At 41.0% G+C, this 19,964-nt stretch overlaps 2 protein-coding genes across 4 annotated transcripts in view; both read right to left on the minus strand.

The window, feature by feature from the left end:
- Positions 1 to 2,732: 2,732 nt before the first annotated feature.
- Positions 2,733 to 7,462, minus strand: ubac1 (UBA domain containing 1). The gene is made up of 10 exons (XM_030791943.1): positions 7,224 to 7,462; positions 6,260 to 6,380; positions 6,026 to 6,099; positions 5,775 to 5,882; positions 5,422 to 5,524; positions 5,120 to 5,228; positions 4,549 to 4,795; positions 3,954 to 4,040; positions 3,524 to 3,662; positions 2,733 to 2,916 (listed from the first exon to the last, which is right to left on the minus strand). The coding sequence occupies exons 1-10, from the start codon at positions 7,359 to 7,361 to the stop codon at positions 2,801 to 2,803; spliced, it is 1,242 nt and encodes a 413-aa protein (XP_030647803.1). The 5' UTR covers positions 7,362 to 7,462; the 3' UTR covers positions 2,733 to 2,800.
- A 2,257-nt stretch (positions 7,463 to 9,719) lies between these two features.
- Positions 9,720 to 19,964, minus strand: part of notch1b (notch receptor 1b) — a 35,301-nt gene continuing 25,056 nt past the window's right edge. Inside the window, exons 24-35 of one of the 3 annotated variants that reach the window (XM_030791156.1) lie at positions 19,812 to 19,924; positions 18,804 to 19,375; positions 18,024 to 18,455; positions 17,535 to 17,680; positions 16,214 to 16,427; positions 15,808 to 15,898; positions 15,213 to 15,375; positions 13,236 to 13,534; positions 12,845 to 12,992; positions 12,570 to 12,667; positions 11,439 to 12,320; positions 9,720 to 11,390 (exon numbers count right to left, since the gene is read on the minus strand). In XM_030791156.1, the coding sequence (XP_030647016.1) occupies positions 10,980 to 11,390; positions 11,439 to 12,320; positions 12,570 to 12,667; positions 12,845 to 12,992; positions 13,236 to 13,534; positions 15,213 to 15,375; positions 15,808 to 15,898; positions 16,214 to 16,427; positions 17,535 to 17,680; positions 18,024 to 18,455; positions 18,804 to 19,375; positions 19,812 to 19,924 (3,569 nt within the window). In that variant the 3' untranslated portion in view covers positions 9,720 to 10,979. Of the gene's footprint in view, positions 12,321 to 12,569; positions 12,668 to 12,844; positions 12,993 to 13,235; positions 13,535 to 15,212; positions 15,376 to 15,807; positions 15,899 to 16,213; positions 16,428 to 17,534; positions 17,681 to 18,023; positions 18,456 to 18,803; positions 19,376 to 19,811; positions 19,925 to 19,964 lie in introns of all 3 variants that reach the window. The other 2 variants (XM_030791155.1, XM_030791154.1) reach the window with 2 other exon arrangements.

The following is a 19,964-nucleotide window of genomic DNA, read 5'->3' on the forward strand; positions in this document are numbered from 1 at the left end:
TAATAGCTTTCTGGGTTTTGTCAGCTCAAGCAGAAATGAATGTGATTTTAATGCATGCATTAACTAATCCATACTGAACATGGTATAGAAGGTGGTGAAGAAGTGATTCTCCTCACTGGGATATTATTGCATAGGTGTAGATATTGTGCATCAAATGATTCTGTTAAATCAGAGGAGATGATTCTGGTCTGGACCTAAAATGTCCAGTACTTGGATTTCTCAGACTAGAAAACCCTGAAAGATGGTTGGGGAGGGGGGGCTGTCCTAAGAGAGCATTTCTAATGTTCAAGAGATCAGTCTTGAAGCATTCTTGAAAAGATGTTTAAGATAATTTATCTGACTGCAAGCTATTTTTTCTTTATTGTTACTGGCAAGTAGTCCACTTTCTAGATTTCACATATTTCCCATTATAAATAACAGTGTTATTTGCCTTTAAAATTAAAAACCCACACAGTTCTAGGGACTATGTATTTTTCTCCAGACCACTTAAGCAAGTTCACACAATCTTTGTCATATGTGAATCTAAATAATATCAACTTCAGAACTTTAGCCTTTAAAATATATTTGAAATATTTCAAATATATATGAAAACAAGAGCAGTTGCTCACACAACTGCTGCGGCATAGTATGCACTCCACATCAACACCTGTTATATGATCAAAATAAAACACTCCAAAAACTCGTTTTAAAACAAATCTTCAAAATAAAAACAGCACCGTATTCCATGTTCAGACTTGCACAGCTCAGTTTCAATAGGTGAACCCAAGAATGGTTTTAAAGCCAGTTTCCAGAATGAATGCAATCGTCATTTAAAGACTAATAGCTGCACTGCATGACAGATTCTGTCCATATTCCATCCTGCTGTTCTAACAGAATGTCTTTGACAGAATATCTCGATGGGCTTTACTGACAGATTAGACTTCCAGGCAAGAATATTACCTTCTTTTGCTTCAGCTCATGGTAGTTAATGCCTGGTTGATCTTTGATTTCTGACAAGATCATTGATTTCTGACCATGCTGACAATTTTCAGTCAAAATGTGAAAGGCAGCATATAGCCAAAGGGAAAGAACGCTGTTTGCAGAGAAAACAAAATGAAAAAACAAACAAAAAAAGGAATATACACTTACAAACCAAAAACTCAAACCATCAAATCTCAGCTTCTACCTAAAGGCCAGATGCACACGCATCAATTGCATGTATAAAACCCATCATATGTCCAATGATTAATGCATTACAAGTACCTTTTGACAAACACTGACCATGTTACTGGGTTTTATACAAGCTAAACGTGTTTTGAACAAGATTTTAGTAAATTACACCTTAAATGTTTTGTCGTTCAGTTAGGCAAACACTTTTCCAAATACCCTATTTGTTCTGATTTACGGGACAAAGACTGCAGTTTGAAATGGCCTGGGCCATTCTGAACACGCTGCAGTGAGTGAAGCAAGTGCACTAAGAAGCGGGCCCAAATGACAAACACAGTGTGACACTTGGACCATAGAAAAATGACAGACTTTTACAAAACTCACGAACATTTATGAACAATACACTAGAACTGTTTTCTACAAAGGCATGCCTTTGCGTTTCAATAAATACCCAGGAGAAGTGAAAATACAACACCCTCCTCTTCTCAGTAAAGTGAGATTCACACTAGACAGACAAGTGGATGTGAAAGAGGCCACATGTTTACTTATTCATTATTCTAGAAAAAAAAAAAAAAAAACCCCAAAAACTAAGGTTATAGTCTGGCCACAGTTCACGCAGTCAAATTTAAAGAGAAATGTGTACACCAAAATTCTTATTCACAAAATCATTTTTTTATATAGATGTGTATACATCTAACTGATAAAGATGCCCTATTAGCTGAGCTGTTTTTAAAAATATTTTTTAAAGTGATAAAATGCACATTTCCCTTCAAATTTGTCTGATTGAAAATCCAGTACTTTGGAGCTAGAGAACACACTCGTAAATGAAATACTACATAACACCTCCACAAATACTGAGTGAGCAGTTGAGATTCAGTGTTCTGGCACTAACTTGTGTGCAGACAGTACATAGTGCTTATGAATTGGTTTTGTACAACAGCTCTTACTGTAGTCATATGAAGTACTGTGAAAAACAGCATATCCCTCCTTAAAAAAAAAAAAGAAAGAAAAAAAAAGTTAAACTTTTTTGCTATGACCTTCTCCTTGTTCCACACCCACAGAGTGTTCCTTTCAAATAAATCCAAAAGCTAATTTGATATATGATATTTATCTCTCACCTCAAACATTCACTACAAGAGACAAATCACACTGTAATAAATTGATATTTAAATATAATGAAATATATAAAAAAGCTTTTTTTTTTTCAGTGTAAACATTTCCTGGGTGCCAGATGGTTGATTTTTTTGTACACAGAGAAATTATATAAAATGAAATATGTACTAAATAGAATTAAAAACAGATTTTATCAACATGTAAAAAAAATAATAATTATAATGAGGCTAGTAATGACCAATTATTACTCACTTACTGCTAACATTTCTTTTATAAGATGCCTGTGGTGTTATAAATAGATATCTTTCTCTGCAGAATCGGCAAAACTGAACATTTCGCCGAAATACTACCGTTACATTCAACATCTCTTGTGAATCAGCAACACATACACATCGCACACGCGCACACACACACACACACACACAAACAAACAAACAAACAAAAAAACAAACAAGTACACACACTTCCCTTACACAACCTTGTCCTCTCTGAAACCGCTCCCCACAAACTGTCTCCCAGGTGAAGAAGGCTAAAGTGAGTTCTATGTGCGGTTCAGTGTTTGGAAGATTCTAGAGATCTGGAGCATGACTGGACCAGTCTCTGGGTCGTTCATCCACTGTGTGCTGTTTAATGGGTTTTCCAGCATGTCCTCAAAAGCTGCAGAGTTTACAAACATGTGTCATACAGCTATACACACACACACACATAAATCACATTTACATTCAACCATACTGAATCTACCCAAAAACACACATGTTCCAGACAGATATACACACCTATACATCATGGGACACATACACAAACTTTCACGTACACATACCTCAGCCATACTTTGCAAAACAAGTCCAAGTTTTTCATTCGGGTGCAACATACTAGGGTCCTACTTCAAGTACAGATATTTCAAAATGTAACCTCATTTTTTTGGGTTCAGCGCTCAAAAACAGGTGTTCAGTTCTCTCCTTGGAGACTACACCTATTGAATGTACCTGCCGTAAACTTGCATTAGTGCACCTGAATCAAATAATTATCAGGCTCAAAATTAGTTTGAACAATTATGATACGTAAAGGGAAACAGCCGATGAGAAATATTAATTTGCATGAGTCATGAATATCATTTTAAAAATCATCACTGCACAATGCGATAAATGTATATACTCAAAAGGAAACATTCTGCATATGTGTTTGGAAGAGCCTCACTCGTCAGTGGCATTCTACTGTTGGGTATTTGAGAACTGTATGGTGGGGCCCTATGGGGGGAACTCACCCAGCAGTGTTTTGGGGTTGGTGAGACCCAGCTGGACCACAGGGTTCTCCAGGATGGCCTGGAAGAGGGGGCTGCTGGTATCAATGCCCTTGTCCAGGTCTTCAGGGGAAGGCTTCCTGTCTCCTAGCAACCATTCACACTGTAGAAAGACACATCATGTGACACCATAAGAGATAAGAGATAATGTTGAAAATTCAAGAGATGGAATCAGGTTTGAATTCTCACCTCCGCTGGATCCTCTTAATGTTAACTGTAATCAAAACTCAATGGTAATAATTCATTATGTCAGCGCTGGGTGGAGGAAAATGTGAATGCAGTGAGGCAGACACTTCCACCCACGGTGAATTATTACGATGCATTAGTGTAGGCTTTTTTTCTGTTGAAGCGTAAAGCTTATCTCAAAAATGAACGGAATTTGTAAAGCACTTACTGCAGCATCCTGTTGGTTATTGTTGACACGAAGAGCATCAACCACCTCTTTCTCATCAAAGCCCATCTCCATTAGAGCAATCACTGCCTGTGTATGAACACACAGTTCTTACTTCATATGTAATTCTGCATAATGCATAACCGAATGGAAACATCATCCAAAATACTTTTTGAGAAAAAAAAAACATATATTGAGACTTGTTTTACTGATTGCTACTGTTTTCTTTTCTATTCAGTTACAAACTGTTACTGTTTAATGCCAGACTAATCAAAATCTATGGGCTGCGTTCCAGAGAAATGTCAATGAATTGAACGAGAGCATCACAAACAGATGCATGGACAAGACTGTTACACTGACAAAGCTTATCTTAGTACTTCCACATTCTTAGTACTTTCTTAATCCGAGGAGGTCCGGGGTCCTCCTGACAATGACAACTGTGCAGTAACTTGTTCTAGCCTTGACATAACACACCTAAATCTAATATTCAGAGGTCCCGAATCAGGTGCGCTTGACGAAAAAAAGAAAAAAAAACCAAAAACTGCCTGGTTGACTGTCTGCTCTTGTCTCAAACCTCAAGACATTCCCTCACACATACCCGCGAGTCAGGTCGGAATTCCCGTTTCCGCCGGATCCTCTTGAAGATCTCCGTCAGCTCGTCTTGTTTGGCCTCCTCTGTGCTGGACTGGGAGGGAGTGCGCCGTAAAGGAGCTGATGCGGTGGCCGAGGTGGCAGAAGCGGCGGCTGCGGTGGCTCCTGGCATCTCCTGGCCCGGCAGGGGGGAGTCGTCTATGGGGTCTTCTACGTGCTCAATCAGCCATTCCATAGCTTGTGTCACTGACATACTGCACGGAGAAACCAGTCCTTTTGTTACTGTTGGTGACCTCACTCACATCTACCTTCGAATTCGACATTCACCTATTCTATTTTGAAATGTGTTTTTGTTACACAGGTGTAAACGTACAATAAGCGTATTTACATTCGATTATGATCTGACGTGTAAAATCATCATCAGAGGTGGATAAGGACGTTTCTCAGAGGTGACTGTCGTGTGAGCGTGAGATGTACAATATTGCAGGGTAGTTCCAATTTAGAGGAAAAAGGGGCAAAAAAAAAACAAAAAAAAAAAACACTGGAATGGAAAAATAGAAAAAGAGAATGGTACTCACTGGTTTAAACGCAGTGCCTTGATTGCTCGACTCTCAGGAAAGCCCATCTCTGTCAACTGCTGCAAAGCAGCCTCATCCACTCTGTCCTCCTCATCCTCATCTAACATGGCTATCAGCACAGAGAAAAACAAAATATTTACTACCAACATCCATCCAAGCATCCATCTCAGCATAGTATGTTTGGCTATTCTCTCACCCAAGAAACCTCACACTCAGGAGAAAAGTATGTTAAATAACACCTTTGAATCATAGTTAACTACTCAAACCTTATTCAGCCATCTCTACATTGTAATAACATTTACCATTGGCCTTTTTGAAGAGCTCTACTGCATCCGGATTCAAAGCCAGCAACTTTTGGGCCACTTCAATAAGTGAGACAAGAATCTTCCTCAGCTCTGTCTGAAACTGATAGAGAGAGAGAGAGAGAGAGAGAGAGAGAGAAGAGAGGACATAAAAACAGAAACAGCGTTGAGAAAATGAACTGCTCATTGTGCTGAATACTTTAAGGAACTTTGCATTATGCAATTTCTATCATGCAGCATTTACACTTTTGTCTCAGGGAAAGGTTACCAAACCAAAATGCAGCCGGCCATACAGTATACAAAGTGATGCCGATCATTTCAAGGTTATTCATGTCAAATATGCAATTACTCACATCTCGGATGTTATGTTGAGTCACAGTGCGGTCAGTGTGGCGAGTGGTCAGGTTAGCAGTAGCTTTCAGGATAGCATCTTTGTCTGGGGCTTTATTCTCCTGTTTCTTCTGTCAATGTACGGAAAGATAGAGCAGTGTGAACAGAATTACACTATATATATATATATATATATATATATAGATATAGATATAGATATATATAGATATAGATATATATCTATCTTTATAAAATATTATTGTAATGAAGTTACCTTGTCATCAGTGGCCACATCAGACATTTTTGGAAGAGGTGGAGGTGGCCTTTTCTTTATTAACAGCAGGCAATCTGAGGGCAAGTTTGACATGCTTAAATTAAATAACTGAGACTCGTTTACACTAAAACCGAGTTTGACTATAACAATAATAAAATACCATAAGCAGATAAAAAGAAAAGGCATATATTAATCCAAACCTTCTGAAGTAACTAAAGGTGGCTATGTGAATACCTTTATCTTTAAGATTCTCATCTGCAACAGTTTTTGTTTCTGTGAGGATCCTTTCCGTAGCAGCATGAATGAGTTTATGGTGTGTCATAGTTTTAGGATCCTCCAGACTCCCGTGGACATACTTTGAAAAGACAAAGACAAAAACAAAATAAAATAACACAAAACAAAACAATCACAAGCTGTAAACATGTACAAACCTCATCAAAACCATGACACAGAGAAACCTATCAAACCACAATAAACGCTCGATGCATAAGACTAGAAGAAAATGTTTTTTCGTTTATGTTCTTAGACATGTTTACCAGTTCGTTTACTATTATTAAGGGTCAACCCGTTATCATTAGCCTATTTTGGCATCTCATATATAAATTGATTAGTACAGCAAACGGATTATAACCTACACTGGCAGCAAGTGCAAGTGAGGAAAATATCATTTACATTATTATAATATAAATTAGAAATTGCTAGATGTTACATTGTCCAACACTTTACAGCTGCACTCATTCTGTTTAGATGGTATTCCAAGGGGACCAACTTAGCAGTGGGCAAATGAATAAACATGAGCAGTGATCAGTTATGGGAATTAAATCTAAATTATAAATTGGACGAAAGCTTTGATGCAAGTCAGAGTATGTGCCATGTCATCTGACAAGCTTGCCAATGGTCAGATATAAATTGTGCTAGTCGAAATGTTGCCAGATACAGCGTGGAACAGAGTGCAGTCCGAATTGATGGCTCTGCAAAGTAAGAGGCAGGCCAAGTTACTGAATTATAAATAGCACCGTCTACTCGTCTACAAAGCTGCTAAAAATACTTTGTAATGACACTGATAATTCCAACTGGGCCTGCAAGCTTCGGCGTCAGTTAACGTTAATGTGACGGCGTCTCACTGGTTTAAACTCTGGCTCTAACTGCTAGCTAAATATTGCTGGATTTAGAACATGCTATAAATAGGGCTACATACATGTTTCAAGCACTTTTCCTTCAATTTTTCAATAGTGGTATCTTCAGTTACTTCCTCCAACCACTCTGTACCGTCCATGGTACATACATGGATCTTCAACACTTTCCCAGCGAAGATCTTCTCCTCTTGCACAAACATTGCTAGCTAGCAGCAGCGCTCAGAATTGAGCAACTCAGCAACGGACAGGACTGACTATAGCGTTACCAACTTTTTCTGAAATCGCCGACCACGACACAAGGTCTCTGCACTAATTATCCTTTGATCATCTTCCCTCGGGACACACCGTCCCAGGTTGTCTGGTGATTTATTTCAGTAACTGACGTATTTTTACCCTCCGCAGAGGCCAGCTGCGAGAACCCCTGTTTTTGTTGACACTTGTGAAGTTGAAGATAGCAAGGACATCGACGGTTTTTTTCTTTTTAACTATTATTTCCGGTTCGTAATTTATCTATCAAAATAAAAGCTTGGTAAAAAACTGGGTTTTATTATAGCTTGCTCAGGTGTGCTCAGATCTGGTCTTCAAGGGATAGAGGCCAGTTTCATTGGATCTTATTTCAGAGCCAACAAGTGTGTGCACTCCTTATTCACTGGCAAATAAACTGTCCATTACTCACTCGTCATCTTCGATGCATAGCTGATGACCTATACATGACCTATACAACCATATATTGAAGCTTGTTGACATAACAATTATCAAAAGAATTAGTACTACAGTTTATGGCAGTTTGAAGCTATATTATTGACAGATTGAAACACATTGGGGAACAAAACGTCTAGTTCGACCACTTTTACAGAGTCCTGAACTGGAGGTTTACAAGACCACAAACGCGTACTGTATCTACATTCACAGTTTTGCCTCCCCGCAAAAATAAATAAATAAGTAAATAAATGTTTATAAAATAACGACAAAATTGAAAAAGACGAAAAACCAAACCAAAATAAAAAACCTCCACACTTGCATGGGTAATGACGAGTTAATCACTATCAGCATTACTCAGATTACAGGAGGGATAGAACAAATTATTAGGTGATGCTTTTTAATGAGATGTACTTAAAAGTGAACGTGGGTCAAAGTATTGTAAATATCGTTGACACAGCAGATAAGACAGGGTTTTCTCTCCACGTATTCGTTAATTAGACCTAATCCGAAGTGCTGTACTGAATATTTTTAAGAACGAATGAGCCGTTTTTTATAAGACGTTATCAGTCAACTATTCCATCATAACGGATATATTTAGCAGGGAAAATTTGTTCTTCAGTTTTCTATACTAACGTGGCTAAGGAGAACCTCCAAAGCGTTCAAATATCGCTTTGAATTATATCTCATCTTAATATTTCTTTCTTTATTTATTTAGAAATAATGCGCAAATACAAACCGCTGAGATTACATCTGCTACAGACTCGTGATTGCAGTCAAATACTTGTATTTTAAATTGTGTTTTTATCTGCTGTTTTTATATAGGTATAGGCACATATAATATATTTACATATTCGTACTTATTTGTGCTAAATTAAAGTAGAACGAAATAAAACAGTGCGTGCTTCATTAAGTTTAAACTCGAAGACACAAAAGAGTCAGTGTTAGTGTAGACGTACAAAAATTATACGTCGTAATAATCGTTCTACCTTTGAGTGACATGCCACAGTGACATTGTAGAAGTTCTGTTTCAAGAAGGAATTAAGAGCTCCCGTCCTAAAAACAGCACAACACCAGTAATAATAGCCAAAAGAAAAAATATTGATTCGAATAACAGGTCGGTTTCGGCAGCTTTTCCAACCCATAAAAACAGAATGTTACAAATGATCAACCATGTGGGGGAGACATTTTTCACAATATGACAGCTGGAAGACCTGGTCATCTTTACACCATGGCAAACCATGTGAGCAGAAAAATACAAGTTTACACGCAAAGCACATCTTCGACAGGAATAGCACTTTTTTGTAGGTGAGTTAAAAGACAATGGTTATAGAAATCGATGCTCTTTGTGTTATGTGATATTACCCGACTTTTTTTTTTATTATTAAAGGGCAATTCCACATAAAATATTTCGATGGGAGAAATCACAATGTTGAAACATCCCCTGCACGAGTTATTTGGCATAGAAATTATAGGAACACACGAAATGATCAATGCATTCATTTTTCTAACACATACACACACGCATATATATATGTATGTATATATACATACACGCACACACGCACGCACACACTCGTAGTTCTTGATGGTGAAGGGAGCGCCGCTGATTACTCAATGTAAAATGATCAGTTAGTCCACCTTGAAATCAGCTGAACGGCTGACATTATAGAATTGGCTAATGGTGACTTTCAAAAATATGAAGGAAACCACAGTTAAATTTGTCCAATGTCCAATGGTATTTTTTATTATTTCAAGAAACAAATTTACAGATTGACAAAAGACTGACAGAAAATACATTTCATGTAAACTACAACTTTTTGATAGGTAACATTTACATATTAAATACTCAATGCAGTTCAGCTTTAAAAAAAAAAAAAAACTGTGGGACTTGTAACTAATAACAAATGCCTTGAAGAGGACAGAAAATAATTTCCCTTTTTACATTAACAAAACTTTATATCAAACTAGTGGTCAATAAATAACAGTTTATAGATCCTTGACAATTATGTTATTTGTACTCTATATGGGATGTAAAATATTGTCTTTTCATTTGTTATAGAATTTTATATTTGTCTCCATCTCAGTAACACTGAGTAAAATATATATTCTGTGTGTGCGATAGAAAACAAATTACTGCAAATTACTCCAGTATCTCAAATTTGCAAGGCATGCTTAAGACTTCAGATTTCTGAAACAAAATCCTCTTCACACACGAAGCACATACAATAGAACTATGTACAGTTGCCATAGGCTCAAACTCAGACACTGAACTGGAAACAGAGGAAAGCTCCATTAGAAACTACTCCTCTAATCAGAACACTTTTGGCCACATGACCATTGAAAAAGGGGAAACACTCAGACCTGTTTTATACAAGCTGGCATGAAAGATTCACCCTAAAACGAATAAGATCCTCTCCCCCAAATACACTCCCACACTTGCCATGGAATTGTACAACTCTGCTTGTTGCAGGTATAACTACAAAAAATACTGGAAACCTTTATGTTTTCCAGGACAAGGTGACATAATAAATTCACATACATACACATGAACCACTTAAACTCTTAAAGGTATTTGCAATGAAAAGTTTCTATTAAAACAAAGTGAAACAGGAAAACCTAAAGAGAGAGATGAGTAACTTTCTTCCTCTATTATTTTTGTTCTTGTAACAGAAGAAAAGCAGCTCATTTGATTGTTTTTAGAGATAAAAGTACAAAAGAATTTGTAACACTGAACACTTATAAAATGTGCTCTATAAAAAGTCTTTACAAGGAAACTTAATTGTTTTTACACGATTATACAGTATTATAGAAAAAAAAAAAAAAGACTGACGACCAATAAGTAGAAATGGAAAAAAAATTAAGACAAATAAATACCCAGTGTGTTTATCAGAAACCACAGTGTACTGCTAACAGAAGGCATGAAATGAAACAAAGCTACATTTTCCCCAAAACTAAAACTAAGGCTCACTCCCCAGGTAATAAAAAAAAACCTCATAAATATCAAAACATGAATAAATAAAAAAAAAAAAAAAGTTTTACGGTTAGTACAAAAAGCATATAAAAGACCCTTCATTCAAGGTTTAAAAGAATGGTCCTTGAATATAAAAGTATTATCTCTACTTAAACTGCTCAGGGATATGTGTCATCTGTGTCTGCATGCTGGTGGGAGGGCTGGAGATGCCCTCTGACCAGTCTGACATGTTGGAGTGGGGAGAGGAGCTAGACCACTGGTCGGGTGAGCCTGGCGAGGGTGTGAGGAAAGGGTGGTCTGGGACCTGGAGCTGATGGTTGGGGGTGTTAGTATCCATGGTGGCTGAGTAACTGTGCTGAGAGGGTGGTGTTAGGAACTGCGTGCCAGCCAGACTGGGACCCAACGAAGAAGGCATGAGCTGGGACTCCTGGGGAAGGATGGTGTGGATGGGCATGGAGCCACCTGGACCCTGCTGGAGCTCTGCTCCTCCCAAGTCTCCACCCATGAAGTTGTTACTGGTGGTATTTGAGGTTTGATGCTGCAGTTGGATGCTTTGCTGTTGCTGCTGTGGTTGCCTCTGTTGCTGCTGCATGCTCTGTTGCACCTGCTGTGGCTGGAGGAGATGTGATGGCTGTGTGGTGAGGTGTGTGTTCTGCAGACCCTGGTAGTTCATCATCTGGGACAGGGTGGTGGTGGGAAGGCCATTGTGAAGGGAGGTCATCAGGCCATGCTGGCTAGGCTGAAGTAGGCCGCTCTGGCCTGAGCTGTTCCTCATACACTGGCCTTGTTGGCCCATCCCATTGTGCATCCTGCTCAGCCAATCACATTGACCGTTCATGCCCCCTGAACTGCTGGATCCCGACACGGGCAGGTGGGAGAGGCGTGGAGGCAGTGCGTCAAACTGCATGCGAGCTAGGTCCTGCTTACTGGCCAAGCCCAGGTGGTTGACACCCAGATGGGCATCCGACACGCCCGGTAGGTGTCCGAGTGGCACAGAGGGCGATTGCTGGAATGGTGAGCTCATGAGCGGTGGTGACGCCACGTCGGAGATATAGCCGTGGGGTGACTCCAGTGAATCAACCGGTGAAAGTACGGCTGAGCTGTCCAGCAGACCTCCCTTACCATCGGGCACTTTCTTCTTCTTGGCTTTCATGTCTTTCCCTTCTTTGCAGGCTATGCCTTTGACGCTTGGTTTACGGGGCTTCTTAGTCTGGCCGGAAGGCTTCATGCTGCCAAGGTAAGTGCTAGGTGAACAGAGAGGGGGCGACAGGGTGGTATTGAGCGGTGCACTGTGCATGGCCGGACTGCGGACCAGATTGTATTCATCCATGAGTCGGACGATGTCGTGGTGCATGCGTTCTTGGGCAATGTCACGGGGAAGACGGTCCATGTGGTCGGTAATCTCACGATTAGCGAAGTGCTCCAAAAGAACTTTGGCGGTCTCGTAGCTTCCTTCTCGGGCCGCTAAAAACAACGGCGTCTCCTCCTGCAACAGAGTTAGAAGAGCCACGTTAAAAAATGTTTTCTATTTTTACTTCATGATAAAATATGTCTCTAAATGCATGTATCCTGACCCTTTCACTAAATGACTTAAGGGCAATCAATGTTAGATGACTTGTTGAGAAGTAGTATTGTACCCACTTATTCATTTTGGTTTGATCATTCGCTGCTTGTACTACTGAACTGACCGAGGCAAATTTGCTGGTATGAACTGCAGTAAATACTGGTGACTGACCTTGTTATTTTGCATGTCTTTATTGGCTCCGTTCTTCAGCAGTACCATGGCTGCATCTACATTGTTCACTGCTGCTGCCCAGTGTAGAGCTGACTTTCCTGTTTTGAAACACAAACAAAATTTTACTTATCAGATGCTCCGTTTTCATCCATCAAAATATTTGAGAAATGCCAGATATTTCAAAATGCGCGTAACTGAGTAAAAGCTCAAAACAGATCACATACTGACATCCTCATCATAGGATTGGACATGGTAAATCAATAAGAAAATGGTACCAAAGTCGTCAACGGCATTAACGTCAGCATGGCTGTTGATTAGTTCCTCCACCATCCCTTCCACTGCCAGTCTTGCAGCCAGGATAAGTGGAGTGGTGCCATCATGCATACGAGCATCCAAGTCCGTGGCCCGGTTCCGGATCAGAATCTGCCAGAGGAAGGAGATTTATATCTTAACTGAGACTATACATCAAACAACTTGAAATATCCACGGACTTTCCGTCTGGTTCTGTGCTGTTCAGGCATTAAGCTGCACAGGAGAAAATCCGTGAGTGCAATCATGTGGTAACTGATAACAGAAATGAGTCCGTTTACCGTGAACTGTATTCATGCAAATACGCACATGTGCAAAGTGTCCCCCTGTGTTTTACTCGCTGTTGAGATAACGTACCTGGAAAACCCCTTGTGCATCTGCAGCCACGGCGGCATGTAGTGGAGTTCGACCCATGTTGTCCTGGATATTGGCGTCAGCGCTGGCCTCTAGGAGACGTTTGGCGGCGTCAGAGCGGGCATATCTGGCTGCCAGGTGAAGGGCTGTCTCGCCCGTGCGGTCTGTCTGATTGTGAAGGTTGGCGCCCTGGTAAATGAAGTCGTTGATAACGTTGGCCGAAGCATCTTCCTCCTCTTCACTGTTCCCTGTCTCCAGCCCCCCACCACTGCAGGAAGCTATCATCAGTGGAGTGAATCCATCTGAGAAAGAGAACATGAAAGGAATGGAAATATTTAGCAACAAGGAGCGAGATTATGAATTCAACAATAGAGAAAGGTGAAAACTCAGCACGGAGACCTTAAATTCAGTCTGACCGAGCAAATGTAGACAAAAGCGCTTGCGAAGTTGCTCTCATTTTTCTTCAAAGTGACGGAAAGATTACAACAAAGTAACAAACAAATCGAAGGTGGATTTGACGCCTTTGCCTCTCAGAATCACCGCAGATCTCTCCAATAACTGATCATGACAGAGTGAGGTGGTTTTTCGAGGCCTGGCTGCTAAAAGCTGGAAGCTAGCGAGTATTATCAGCCCTTAGAGACAGCTCAACACATTGACTTCGATGGGTTTCTCTTCTTCAAAAGAATAGCTATTCCCAGATCTCTCTGATTTTTGGTCGATTCAAGCACATCGATCCACAGGCAGAAAAAAAAAAAAAAAGAAAAAAGAAAAAAAAATTGCTTGCAAAAGCACGTCTTTGAATGTCTTAAACATTCTGCAGGGGCTTTGGAAGAGACTAAAAGAAAAATAAAATTGTAGATATTGTCTTTATTAATAAACCATACATAAACAAGGTGATATACTAGAGCAAGTCGTTAATCTTCGTAAAATCACCACACTCCCCAGGATTCATAGCTTTCAGCAGGATGCTTTGAAGTGGATCCTCTTCCCCAGTGGGCACAGGGCTTTAACTCCCACTCAGGGCTCTGTTCACCTCAGCACTAACACACACACACACACACACACACACACTCACGCACATTCTTTTTCTCTAAGCAAGTGGATGGGGTCCCAAACCAAAAAATGTTTTTGCAGGACCAAAAGAATCACACAATCACAGTAATTCAGCCTAAAGGCTTTGTGTTCAAACTGGTGAATAGTGTCTGAATGAAGCATCACCACCTAGTTTCAGGACTTTAGGTCTAGACTGTTATATTGGGCTCCTCACCGATTAACAAATGAATAGAGCCTTCAGATCATGTCTACAAGATTTAGATGTATTTAATCTTTTTAAATTTTTTTTTTAAGTTTTCTTTTTTTTTTTTTTTTGAAAGAGCACTGAAGTCGGGCTTCTGTACGGTCCTTTAAACAGACCTTTACATTCTCAAGAAATAATTTCCTAATGAGTTTTCATTTTCATTTTATTTTAATTGACATTTTTATTTTTAAAAAGCATTCTTATAGTTAGTTTTAGAACTGCAAGCCTAAGATGTCTTGTCCTCTTAAAAGATGCTCCTAAAATATAGATGTCCTGTGTTAAAAATCAACTTAAATTAGATTAATGTGACTAGTTTGTTTTGTTTTTAACAATTTTTATTTTTCCACAGCAAGGACAAAACCAGGTGTAAATATAAACTAAAAGAACTGCATTGTGAAGTTAAGAAAGTTATAAAACTGACATGTTCTCACTTATCCGTGTGGCTCTTATCCTTAGGCATCGGTTTTCCAAAGAGCTTCAACAGGGCGTATATCTGTATACAACTGCGTGACTAAAGTTTAGTTCTAACCACGACTACGCAATGTCCTCTTATTTATGTAAAGCCAAACCAGCGTAACAGGTCCCAATGAGTGTCAATCAATAACTGGCAAAGCCTTAAAATCAGAACAAATAGCTGGTGAAAGTTGCAGGCAAACGGACACAGGCGTGAAAACAGTCCCCACCTGGTCCACGGACATTAACGTCCATGCAGTCGTTTTCGATCTCGCCTTGCGGGGGAGTGGGAGCGATGGATGGGATTCGTAGGTCAGCTGCATCCAGGTGCTGCTGGGTCCACTGCCGGTGGTCCGTCTGGTCGTCCAAGTCCAACATCGCCTGTTCCTCAAACTGTAACGGTGAAAAAGAGCATTTACACAGTCACCGTCTCTGTTAAATATGTGCCTTAGAATAAAGTCTTGTTCCCAAAGTGGTTACACACTTCCATACAATCTCTTAAAATTGAAAATTGGAAGAAAACAAAAATTAAAACACAAAAATATACAAAAGTAAATCAAACAAAAATATTTCCTTTTTCACCTATATGTTTATTACATTTATATAAGGAAATTTAGAAATGTACTCTTCATTTCCAAATAAATATATATGACAGAAGCACTACACATTAAGACCAAAAGTATGCTAAAGCTAAAAATCTCAGTCAGTTTCAATAACAGGAACTTAAAATCTGTTAACATTTAATTGCAATATGAATTAACGACATGGTTGTTCTTCATTGCATCAGTTTTAGAGAACAGAGTTGCATACTTTTCCTTGGCTTACCTTAAAGCGTTTGGTATCCAACCGCTCAACCTCGCCCCATTCATTCTGGTTGTCATCCATCAGTGACATGTCTGAGGAGTTTTTCAGTGGCCTGTGATTATAAACACATCTCACTGAAAATGCTGATCGTACTTTCTCATACGACAACCTCTTCAGAAGCCGTACACCAATGCTGAAAGCCGTTATTGACTAACTCAACCCTCCCCTTCACCTCTTCCTAAAACAAGTCAATTAATTCAGTTACCTAAACCTGTAGTATCATTAGTGCAAGCTATCAAAGTACTGGCTCCTCTTAATCCAAACCTATCTCTACGTCCCTGAAAAAAAAAACGACCTCCTTCGCTCAGACCCATCCCTCTGCCACGCCGAAGGTGAGGTGCAGAAAAGGTCTGACATAGTCACTCACTTTAGCCCCACCGAGTCCTCGCCCACTGGTTCTCTCCTCTTTTTCTTGCTGGGTTCACTGGTCTTGAAGCCTTCGGGGAACCAGAGCTGGCCATGCTCGCGTCTCCGTTTCCGTGATGCCACCATCCCGACGGCGATGAAGGCCAGCATAGCCAGGGCACCCAACACCACGTAGAGCGGGTACAGCTCAGACGGCGGCTGAGGCTCCGTCTTGCCTACGGAGGACAGAGGGAACGCGTTAGACGAACCGCCGAAGACGGGACCGGGTACGCAGAGTCGAGGTCTCGACCTAGACCCTTGTGCAAAAGGCACTTCCTTCGCACAAGGAAGAACGCTGCTTGTGCACAAGAACGTGTAAACTGGAGCCAGGAGTCCGTTTGTCGAACGCACATGCTCCATTCAGTAATAATCAGAATTGCTAACCACTTCTCATCAAAAAAGAGCTGGCAAATAGGAAGGGGAGAGGAGGAGGAGAAAAAAAGAAAGGAAAGAAGAACACCTCCTCTCCCTTTCTCAGCCCGGGCTACCAGGAGACAACTTTACCACTTCTTCTTTAAGGGAGGGATTAATGAACTTCAAATTACTGCGCACGCTTTAAGCTGGAAAGACGAAGGATTTATTAGGATTTTCAAGATAACAAAGACTCCCAACTTCTAGCACACTCCCGATCAATTTTTCTCCCTCCTTTCTTTTTTTTTTTCCTCCACTCTCCACTAACGATTTTGAAATGATAAACTCTCTTCACCTAAACCCTCAGAGATGCACTAAGTCCTGGTATTACATACAACGAGGTGAAGGTTGCAGCAGCCCCTTCAACACAGGCTGAAGCTATGTGTGTGTATGTCTGTGTGTGTGTGTGTGTGTGTGTGTGTGTGTGTGCGTGTGTGTGTGAGAGAGAGAGAGAGAGAGAGAGAGACAGAGGGAAATAGAGAGGGTGTGAGAGAGACTCTTGGAATGAAGAAGGGGTGCAGATCCAGTTGGGGGCGAATGAGTTGATTTGCAGCAATTAACCATTTTGGCGCCTGAAGCCACTGGATTTGCCCACGGTCTCTGACATTGATTGTTCGGCTTGTGTGATGCTCAATTACATTTGTTCCATTGTTGAATAGCAAACACGACTTCAAAGCCAATCCACATAATCCCTGGCAGGAGGCGCTTCTATAGGCTGATTGTGGGAGGGGTTAAAAGGTTGAGTTGGGGGTGGGGCATGGTGCCGATTTATTGGGTTGGGAGTGAGGCCAGCACCCTGATTGGAGGAAAGTGGAAGTTGGCAGAAGTACACAACAGTACTCAGACCATCATGAGATTCATTCTATACTCACTTGCGACTTCGATGATGTAGGGCAAGTTAAGACTTTTATGGGACTCTAGGGCTCCCAAGTAGGCAGCCACATCTGTAGCACTCTGGAAACATTCAGTGGACTGCTGGTAACACTGACGGTTGTCAATTTCCAGGTACACCAGTGATCTGCAGAATGGATGATTGATTATGTAAACAGGGTATAATGAATGAGTTTATACTGTTATTCAGTGCTGTTATATTTGTATAGAAAAAATACAAATAAAAAGCATTTTTGAAAAATTCTCTATTGAAACATTTCTCTGTTCAAGGCACATGCTGGATATCTATCATGTTAGCTCTGACCAAAGATGTCTGGGCCTAATTTCAATGTTGCTATCCTATGCCTACACACACACACACACACACACACACACACGTACGCACACATATTTACCTCTTAACACTCTTAATACTAACCTCCCTATGTTTTCACACTCTCCTATTAAAACACACACACGTATGTGCTCACCCTCTTATCTGCATGTGGTCCAGTTCTCTGCGACTGCGCACTCTGTCCACCACCGTGACCACGCTCCTCTTCACAGCGCTCAGCAGGTCGGTGTGGATATTCATCCAGCTGTCCGTCGAGCGCTTGATATTGTGTTTCCTGATCTCCTGCTCGCTTCCGTAGTAGGGGTAGATCATCAGCTGTCCATGGCTGTCCTTACGGAAGACCACATTGGTATGGAGAACCCGGCTGAGTTCCCGGAGGAACCCGGACGAGTTGCTCCGTAACTGGTCGGGCAGAATGTTGACCACCAGCACTAGGTTACCAACCGCCAGCTTCTCCGGCATGTTGCTGGCGCAGTCCAGGCCGTCCCATTCACATTCAGCGTTGTTGCAGCCCTGATCACAGTGGCCGTCAGCATAGTGGTCCTTACAGTACTGGTCATAGAGTGGGCTAAAAAAGAAAGACAAACAAACAGGGTGAGAAAAGAACTCAAATTCAGGTGAATCTGATAGCGTTGTCAGGGGTTCTGCAATCGGTCCCTTGTAATGTTGACGTCTGCTGAATATGTTTCATGAATATCTGCTAATGGTTGCATTTTGTGCATAACAATGAGCTATAATCACTGTTGCTTGATGGAGAAATTGGAGAGTCTGACCCAGGCAAGGGCTCCAGTTAAGACATAAAAACTCTGCTTTCTGACTGTAACTTAAACACACCTGATGAACCTATATACATGAGCACAACCTTAAAAGCATCGGGAAGACTCTTAAGCGCGTGCAGACGTTGAACATCACTCACTTGCACTGGCCCTCCAGCTGCTGGCAGTCAAAGCCATCGTACAGGCAGCCCGCGTTGGCGCACTGCTGGTCGCATTTTCCGTTATTGAAGTAACGCCAGCACTGGAGCGCGGCGCTGCAGTTCTGCCACGGGTCGTTAAAGTTCAGCGAGCAGTCTCCCCCGTCCCAGCCGCACGCGTGGTTGTTGCAAAGCGTGTCGCAGAGCTTGTTGCCTTTGCGTTCCTCGCACTCCACGACGTCGCAGCTCTCGGTCACGTGAGGCGGCGGCGTAATGTCCGCGCCCAAGCCGCCTTGGAAGGTGTAGTCCAGGATGTGACACAGGAGGCCGTTGAAGTTGGTGGCGCAGACGCAGCGGAAGAACGGCGGCTCGGACGTGTACTCGCAGGTGCCCCCGTTGTAACAGGGATTGGAGTTACACGGGCTGTCTGTGGGGTACTGACACTCTGGGCCGGTAAACGCCGGGGTACAGAGGCACTTGGGGTTCTTGTGGCCGGACACACAGGTCCCACCGTTGCGGCAGTGCAGGCTACCGCAAGCACCTGCGTCGTATTCACAAGTAGAGCCAATGAAGCCCTGAAACAGACAAATTATACTCACAGTTAAATATGGTGTCACCATTGTAGTTAAGACATATAAATTCTACTCAAAGCGTTAGAGTTATATATATTAAGCCACTTGCGCTCAGTTATGTCTGACAGAAAAATCTCCTCAATTATATGTCATTTCTATTACCATAAATTTTAATTTCATATACCTTCCTCCATTTACAAAATCCTGGTGAACAAGCTAGAACAGCTAAGACTGCTCTAATGTTTAATGTCTTATGTTCTAAGTAAAGAATAATTAAAATATTTAACTGACTTGATTTCTTCAACAATCAGTTTCACCATAGTTTACCCATGGACAGTGCTAAGGTGTTTTTACCAAACACGTTTTGATAATAATAATGTTTTGATAATAATAATGTAATCGTTGAATGTGAGGCTCTGGGTAGTTTTACTATACTCACTGGTGGGCATTTACAGATGAAGCCATGAGGGGTGTTACTGGCCACTGCACAGGTCCCTCCATTACGACACGGTTTTCCCTTACAGCCATCAAACACAGTGTCACAGCGCTGTCCTGTTTCCACAAATAAATACAAACAGAGATACATCAATAT

The sequence above is a fragment of the Chanos chanos genome, chromosome 14 (genome assembly GCF_902362185.1).
Source record: "Chanos chanos chromosome 14, fChaCha1.1, whole genome shotgun sequence".
Classification (NCBI taxonomy): Eukaryota; Metazoa; Chordata; class Actinopteri; order Gonorynchiformes; family Chanidae; genus Chanos; species Chanos chanos.